The 9215-nt window shown below is 42.9% G+C and overlaps 1 protein-coding gene across 1 annotated transcript in view; it reads left to right on the plus strand.

The window, feature by feature from the left end:
* The window catches only part of cnsta (consortin, connexin sorting protein a), a 55720-nt gene extending 46763 nt beyond the window's left edge, over positions 1-8957 (plus strand). The window contains exons 8-10 of the mRNA XM_045207411.1: positions 1-27; positions 6262-6415; positions 6634-8957. The exon at positions 1-27 is cut by the window's left edge and continues 713 nt beyond it. Coding sequence (XP_045063346.1) covers positions 1-27; positions 6262-6415; positions 6634-6851 — 399 coding nt within the window. The 3' untranslated portion in view covers positions 6852-8957. The remainder of the gene's footprint in view (positions 28-6261; positions 6416-6633) is intronic.
* Positions 8958-9215: the final 258 nt, after the last annotated feature.

Consider the following 9215-nt stretch of genomic DNA (forward strand, 5'->3'; position numbering starts at 1 on the left):
CTGGCCAAACGCATCACAGTGGAGGAGGTGAGTGGGAGAGAAACTGTGTGTGTCTGGGTAACCCTCTGTGGGACTGGAGTCCAGTGCCACACACACACTTTTGCTGTTTATCTGAACAAAGGGATTTTATTGCTCTGTTCACATCCGTTTGAACTAGAACATGAATGTGTGCATATGTGTGTTTGAGCAGTCAGACGTAACCTGTCTTAATGCCACCTCATCCCAACACTGTGCCAGATCAATACTAAATACTTCTCTACCCAACTAGACACACAATGCCCTCTATACCCAGCTAGAGCCGGAATGGAGGCACAGTCGCTGGAGTCTAATGGCATTATATAGCCATTTTGTTGGAAATTAGTGTTTCAGTGAAATATGGCTGCTCAGAGGAGAGTGGCCCATAAACCACATATGGCTGTTAGTCTAGCTATTACTGTAAGTGAGATAAACTTTTGCGCACAGATGCGTGTGAGTTTTCTGACTACCCAAAAACTCTTCCCCTCTCTCTCCCATCCTGTTGTAAGGTAGTATATCAGAGTGAAGGAACAGTGGTGATTGTTATGGACAATGTCTCTTCCTGTGTGAGTGGGGGGGAGACAGAGAGAGGGTAAGAGTCAGTAATTAGCAAGCAGACAGTGCTAGGTCCTCATTAGGGGGGTTGAAGCTCATTTACTGCATTTCTATACAATTAAAACTTTAAAATGCTATTTGGAGAACAGCAAAAATGACCCCATCCATTATCATCTTGGCTGCTGTAGGTTCATTCACCTCAGTCAATCTATAAACACAGCCTATTAGCTATACAGCTGTAATGTTATACCCCTTAAAGGGGGGGTATGATACATTATTCACACTGACACGTAGCATCGACAAAATGAAAACTTGAAATGTTTTGAACTATTGTTTGCATTTTAATTTAGGCCTTGTGGGGATAGGCCATGTGGAGATTTTCATATTGAAACATTTCTTTAAGTTCCTAACTTTTTTGATAAGATTAGTACAGATTTTCTCAGGGGACCAGACCCAAAGTTTGGGAACCACTGTACTAACTTGTCTCTGCTTGCTTCCTCTCTTTCCCCCTGCATGCATTGCAGCCTGCCTCACCACATCACTGTCTGTCTCAGTAGCCTATGCTCTGTAAAGCAAAGTTATGAGAACTTAGTGCGTATTTTCTGCGCCTGCTGAGTTAGGCTCTGTTTAACGTTAGTTTCTTACTTCATCCTTCTAGCTGGCTAAGTAATACTAGCCAGAGCCCTTCAACGTTACTGCAATAGAAGCGACTATTTACCAGTTGTGCACTCATTCTCTGAACATCGGTTTTTGTTTGGGGGATGTCTGTAGACAGTAGGAGTCACAGGACGGTTTTAAAATGGCCTGTTGTCCGGCAGCTCCTAAACACGGTCAGCAGTAGCCAACTGCGAGCTGGAGTAGTTCGTTTCACGTGTCACGAGAGGGAGGAGTTAGCGGTTTGAGAGAGTGGCGAATGTGCTGCTAAACCAAAAGACACCCACCATGAGCAGCCACTAAATTTGCCCAAGAAGAGGCAAACAAAATGACAAAAAAAACACCAAACTTAATGACAGAAAACAAACCAAAAAAGTAGTGCAAAACAAAATCAGGAAAATCAGATAAAGGATTGTTTGTCTAAAAATCTAAATAGGGAGCACCAACTAAAGGTGTTAACCCTCCATCTATCTATCAAGACAACTAAAGGTGTTAACCCTCCATCTATCTATCAAGACAACTAAAGGTGTTAACCCTCATCTATCTATCAAGACAACTAAAGGTGTTAACCCTCATCTATCTATCAAGACAACTAAAGGTGTTAACCCTCCATCTATCAAGACAACTAAAGGAGTTAACCCTCCATCTATCTATCAAGACAACTAAAGGTGTTAATCCTCCATCTATCTATCAAGACAACTAAAGGTGTTAATCCTCCATCTATCTATCAAGACAACTAAATCAAATCAAATCAAATCAAATTTTATTGGTCACATGCGCCGAATACAACAGGTGCAGACATTACAGTGAAATGCTTACTTACAGCCCTTAACCAACAGTGCATTTATTTTAAACAAAAAAGTAAGAATAAAACAACAACAAAAAAGTGTTGAGAAAAAAAGAGCAGAAGTAAAAATAAAGTGACAGTAGGGAGGCTATATATACAATAGAATAAAGTGACAGTAGGGAGGCTATATATACAGGGGGTACCGTTGCATAGTCAATGTGCGGGGGGCACCGGCTAGTTGAGGTAGTTGAGGTAATATGTACATGTGGGTAGAGTTAAAGTGACTATGCATAAATACTTAACAGAGTAGCAGCAGCGTAAAAAGTATGGGGTGGGGGGGGCAGTGCAAATAGTCCGGGTAGCCATGATTAGCTGTTCAGGAGTCTTATGGCTTGGGGGTAGAAGCTGTTGAGAAGTCTTTTGGACCTAGACTTGGCACTCCGGTACCGCTTGCCGTGCGGTAGCAGAGAGAACAGTCTATGACTAGGGTGACTGGAGTCTTTGACAATTTTGAGGGCCTTCCTCTGACACCGCCTGGTATAGAGGTCCTGGATGGCAGGGAGCTTTGCCCCTGTGATGTACTGGGCCGTACGCACTACCCTCTGTAGTGCCTTGCGGTCAGAGGCCAAGCAGTTGCCATACCAGGCGGTGATGCAACCAGTCAGGATGCTCTCGATGGTGCAGCTGTAGAATTTTTTGAGGATCTGAGGACCCATGCCAAATCTTTTTAGTCTCCTGAGGGGGAATAGGCTTTGTCGTGCCCTCTTCACGACTGTCTTGGTGTGTTTGGACCATGATAGTTAGTTGGTGATGTGGACACCAAGGAACTTGAAGCTCTCAACCTGTTCCACTACAGCCCCGTCGAGGGGCTGTAGTGGAACAGGTTGACTAAAGGTGTTAACCCTCCATCTATCTATCAAGACAACTAAAGGTGTTAACCCTCATCTATCTATCAAGACAACTAAAGGTGTTAACCCTCCATCTATCTATCAAGACAACTAAAGGTGTTAACCCTCCATCTATCTATCAAGACAACTAAAGGTGTTAACCCTCATCTATCTATCAAGACAACTAAAGGTGTTAACCCTCCATCTATCAAGACAACTAAAGGAGTTAACCCTCCATCTATCTATCAAGACAACTAAAGGTGTTAATCCTCCATCTATCTATCAAGACAACTAAAGGTGTTAATCCTCCATCTATCTATCAAGACAACTAAAGGTGTTAACCCTCCATCTATCTATCAAGACAACTAAAGGTGTTAACCCTCATCTATCTATCAAGACAACTAAAGGTGTTAACCCTCCATCTATCTATCAAGACAACTAAAGGTGTTAACCCTCATCTATCTATCAAGACAACTAAAGGTGTTAACCCTCCATCTATCTATCAAGACAACTAAAGGTGTTAACCCTCCATCTATCTATCAAGACAACTAAAGGTGTTAACCCTCATCTATCTATCAAGACAACTAAAGGTGTTAACCCTCCATCTATCAAGACAACTAAAGGAGTTAACCCTCCATCTATCTATCAAGACAACTAAAGGAGTTAATCCTCCATCTATCTATCAAGACAACTAAAGGAGTAACCCTCCATCTATCTATCAAGACAACTAAAGGTGTTAACCCTCCATCTATCTATCAAGACAACTAAAGGTGTTAACCCTCCATCTATCTATCAAGACAACTAATGGCCTCCCGAGTGGCGCAGTGGTCTAAGGCACTGCATCGCAGTGCTAGCTGTGCCACTAGAGATCCATATATCAAGACAACTGAAGGTGTTAACCCTCCATCTATCAAATATGCCATTTAGCAGACGCTTTTATCCAAAGCGACTTACAGTCATGCGTGCATACATTTTTGTGTATGGGTGGTCCCGGGGATCGAACCCACTACCTTGGCGTTACAAGCGCCGTGCTCTACCAGCTGAGCTACAGAGGACCACCATCAAGACAACTAAAGGAGTTAACCCTCCATATATCAAGACAACTAAAGGTGTTAACCCTCCATCTATCAAGACAACTAAAGGTGTTAACCCTCCATCTATCAAGACAACTAAAGGTGTTAACCCTCCAGCTCTCAAGACAACTAAAGGTGTTAACCCTCCATCTATCAAGACAACTAAAGATGTTAACCCTCCGCATCTATCAAGACAACTGGAGCACTGGGCCAGCCACTCTTAAATAGCACCTGGGCCAGCACAGGTGAAACACCTTCCCACTAATGAGATGGCAACCAGCACAGGTGTAACACATACTGACTGACAAGATGACGCCAATCGGTGCCTCCTACGTGCTGAGCTATTCGTGCTAATGTCCAACCTCAAAAAACATACATGGAAAAACCAAAGCCTGTAACATAGAGGTAGGTGCGATTAGATCAAGAATATAAGCGTTCTGAGCTTTGATCAACGCTGGGAGTAATATTTCGATGTTGACCCGTAATAGATTTTCTTTACTGTGTACAAAATATACACTGAGTGTACAAAACATTAGGAACACCTGCCCTTTCTATGACATACTCTGACCAGGTGAAAGCTATGATCCCTTATTGATGTCACTTGTTAAATCCACTTCAATCAGTGTAGATGAAGGGGAGGAGACAGGTTAAAGAAGGATTTCTAAGCCTTGAGACATGGATTGTGTATGTGTGCCATTCAGAGGGTGAATGAGCAAGACAAAATATTTAAGTGCCTTTGAACAGAGTATGGTAGTAGGTGCCAGGCGCACCGGTTTGAGTGTGTCAAGAACTGCATTGTTTCTGGGTTTTTCACGCTCAACAATTTCCTGTGTGTATCAAGATAGGTCCACAACCCAAAGGACATCCAGCCAACTTGAGTCAACTGTGGGAAGCATTGGCGTCAACATGGGCCAGCATCCCTGTGGAACGCTTTCGACACCTTGTAGAGTCCATGCCCTGACGAATTGAGGCTGTTCTGAGGGCAAAAGCGGGTGCAACTCAATATTAGGAAGGTGTTCTTAATGTTTTGTACACTTAGTACAATACCAGCCATGCGCTCTTTGATTTTGCCTATCCAGATGTGATCAGGACACGCAGGTTAAAATATCAAAAGCAACTGTGAACCAACTATATTAATTTGGGGGCATGTCGAAACACTCATGAAACATTCATGGACATTGAGCTAGCTTGCTAGATAATTTGACCTGGGAGATTAACATTGGGATGTTATGTCTGAATTTCTGGAAGTACATAAAGGTGTACCACAGGGGTTGATTTTTGGGACCTGTTCTCTTCACTATTTATATAAACCCCAGCACAAGGTGCACCTGTGTTATGATCATGCTGTTTAATCAGCTTCTTGATATGTCACAGCTGTCAGGTGGATGGATTATTTTGGCAAAGGAGATATGCTCACTAACAGTGATGTAAACAAATTTGTGCACAACATTTTAGAGAAATAAGCTTTTTTTGTGTATGGAAAACTTCTGGGATATTTTATTTCAGCTCATGAAACATGGGATCAACACTTTACATTTTGCGTTTATATTTTTGTTCAGTGTGGATGATACAAATATGTGTGCTATTGCCACAACTGTTGATCTGGCTGTGTTTATTTTATAGCTATGCAGGAATCCCTTGCTGATTTAAAACTTAATACGGGCAAAATTAAATGTGTTTTGAAACTCTCGTAAGAATGTTTCAGATGAATTACATGGTGACTGAGGGGGGGAATGAGATCAACTGAATGTTCTGACCATGTAGTTGATCAGCGGTCGTTCATGTCACTAGGTGATGTCACTGTAGCTCAGTTGGTAGAGCATGGCGCTTGCAACGCCAGGGTTGTGGGTTCGATTCCCATGGGGGGCCAGTATGAAAAATGTATGCACTCACTAACTGTAAGTCGCTCTGGATAAGAGCGTCTGCTAAATGACAAAAATGTAAATGTAATGTCACTTCATAAGGTGATACCAGCGGTCACCAGCACCTAAGACAAAGGATCTGAGTTGTGTAGTCAAAATAAAGAGGTTGACATAGGAGGAGCGTATGCTGACACCTAGTGGGAATACCTTGTCTGTGCACTTTGTCATACGCATACACATCACTGCCCCCTTGTTTGTGTGTCTGTGTGTACTGCATGGTGTACTGTATGTGTGTATATCCATATATGTCAGGTGTATGTGTCTATTGTGTACGGAATGTTTATGGCGTGAGTGTGTGTGTGATGTATGTGTATGATGTGTATGCTAACCAGTTGACCTGGCGCTGACCTTGTCCCTCTGACCTCCAGATGACCCCTGCCCCTAGCCTGGTGTCCATCCTGAAGAGGAGGAGGATGAGTGTGTGTGTGGAGAATGTGTGTGTTGCTCCCTCCTCGGCCCCGCACAAACACCACGCTAACCGCAGGGTCCGCTTCAAAGTACCTGATGACGGCTTTGACCAGGGTAAGGGTGTGTGTTTGAGTCAGTATATATGCCCAACAATGGCTATGATCGTGTGTGTGTGTGCACGCACAGCATATCGGGAATGTATGTGTGTGTGTGTGTATATTCTTACCATGTCACCCTCTCCCCCCTGTCCTCTCCCTTCTCCAGACAAGAAACAGTTCAATAAAGCTCAGAATATAATAAACATCTAAACATGTTGCTCTTCCCTCCTCCAGACGAGGTGGGCGGAGACTCGTGCCTGCTCCTCTTCCTGCTCTGCCTGGTCACCGTGGTGATCAGCCTGGGAGGCACAGCCCTCTACTGTGCTCTGGGCGACGCCCACTCCACCGTCTGCACCGACTTCTCTCGGAATGTGGACTTCTGCCTTGCACAGCTGCATCGTGGGATGGATCAGCTCCGACACTGGCTGACCCCCAAGGAGGAGAGAAGATAGGAGATGAGAGAGCGGGAGAGGAAGGAAGATCCCTTGTTTTGCAAAGTGGATACTCTCCTTTCTCCAACCTGGACAGGATTTTCTCCCGTTTTCCTATCTCTCTCTCTCTCCACCTCTCTCTCTCCACTGGCTGGCCAGTTAATGTGTGTGACGGGAGAGAGAGAGTGATGGAACGTGTATGTGGTACTGGTAGCCTGCAACCACACCAACAGCTGCCTAAGACATCTGCAGCGTTGCCTAGTAGAACTAGTAGGAATGGCCTAGGACCTGTAGTACACTGTATTACCTATAGATTTTAACTATACACTACTGGACATAGACTGACTCGGTGTCAGCCCAGAGGAAGGGATAGACTGGGCTAGACTCATTACCACTGACCTTGGATCTGCTCACTACTACATGGAGCCGTCTGGGTCCTTCAGGCATGGATAAGACCGCTCACATGTGCAGACAGGAAGCGGCTGGTCGGCCTTTTTAGAAACCGCCGCGGCTCTTTGTTTACTGCCTCCATTTTGAATCTCAACAATTCTGCTGTGGTCAGAAACACGAAATAATGTCTTACAAAATACTATATTAATGAACGTTTTGTTTTAATGAAACAGATTTTACTTTTCTTTATGTTCCTCACTTTTGAAGATTCTTACGGAGAATGTCAGGGTGTTTCTTTGGGCTGAAGTTAGTAGTTGCCCCTAGCCACAGATCTGAAATCAAATCTTGACCTTATCCTCAACCAGGAGGGGGAGGAAATATCTGATTCTTTATCAGTGGTAAGGGGCAACTTCTACAACTTCTGTTTGAGGGTGTCTGGGATTATTGTGTTTTTTTGCTCTACAGAGTGGAGCATTGGCCCTTGATGACTCTTGGTGTGTGTCGGACGGAGATATATGCAACATGGACAAGAAAGCAATACATGTCTGTAATCGTCTTCAAGAATATTTAGCCTCCTAAGGATCAGGTCGGTACTAGAAGAAGAATATCTGTTCAGCTGAGAATTGTCTTTGTTCAGGCATGTGTATATTTATCTTTATTGTAAAATAATTATGGGCATGATCAGTATTACACCGAGTGCATTACCACTTGCGATCAATGGACTTGATTGATTTTGACTTATTATATATATATTTTTAATTGTGCTCAGTTTTTTTCTTCAGGCTTTTTTATGTGTCAGTCGGCGGTAATGCACAAGTCATGTGACGTTTTAGTTTCGTTAAGAGTTCAGTAGACATGTCACGGTGGCTCCTATGATAATGTAATGATGATGTAGGCTGGGAAGTGACTCTTAGGCTGCATCCCAACAGTCTAAAGTGTCTTCCTCTCCTTTCCTCCTCGTCTCCTCTCCTTGTCTCCTCTTTCATCTCCTCTGATCTGAAAACACAAGATGGGTGAAACCAGCAGCAAAATATCACCCTATTCATAACTGTTTTAAAATGGACAATATAGATACATTATTATTAACTTGGAGGAAAGGAAGAATGCCAGGATCAATTTGCTTTCATCTTTCAAGGTTCTTTCAGAGGGGGGCAGATGAAGGAGAAGAGACGAGAAGAGGAAGCCTTGGTTTTAAAATGATTTGCACGCGCCTGGCTGGTCCAGATGACTCTCTCTTACTGTTTGGATCTGAAGTATTTATATTATATCTGCACAATGTGGGGCGAGAGAAAAAACCAACAATCAAATCAATCTTTATGTGCATGTCCCTTTTCTGTTGTTTCTCATGTTTTGGCTTGACGTGGGTATCCTAGGTTGTTATTCTCCCTTGTTTTGTTCTTGAAGACTATGTTTTGAAAAAGAGGAATCTCTTTCTGAGACTCACCAGTTAAAGAATGTCAGTTGGAAAAGTCAGAACAGAAGCTGGACAGAAAGTTTGTCTCTGTTTTAAAACTTTTGATCTCTGTATGATGACATGTGAAGACGACTAGCTAATGTTTGTCTTCTTGGCTAATGCTGCGTTGATAACCAAGTGGGAAGGTAGTAATTACCAGTTGTAATTGCTCTCCAATGCCTTGAACAGCATTGGAGAGCCTCCCTCACACATAGTGCCTTCAGAAAGTATTCACACCCCTTGACTTTTTCCACATTTTGTTGTTACAAAGTGGAATTAAAATGGATTTTTTTTTAAAAATTTAATGGAAAATAAACACTAATCTTGATTAGATAAGTATTCAACCCCCTGAGTCAATACATGTTAGAATCACTTTTGGCAGAGATTACAGCTGAGTCTTTCTGGGTAAGTCTCTAAGAGCTTTGCACACCTGGATTGTACAATATTTGCCCATCATTCTTTAAAAAACTATTCATGCTCTGTCAAGTTGGTTGTTGGTCATTGCTAGACAGCCATTTTCAAGTCTTGCATAGATTTTCAAG

Source organism: Coregonus clupeaformis, chromosome 25, assembly GCF_020615455.1.
Source record: "Coregonus clupeaformis isolate EN_2021a chromosome 25, ASM2061545v1, whole genome shotgun sequence".
NCBI lineage: Eukaryota > Metazoa > Chordata > Actinopteri > Salmoniformes > Salmonidae > Coregonus > Coregonus clupeaformis.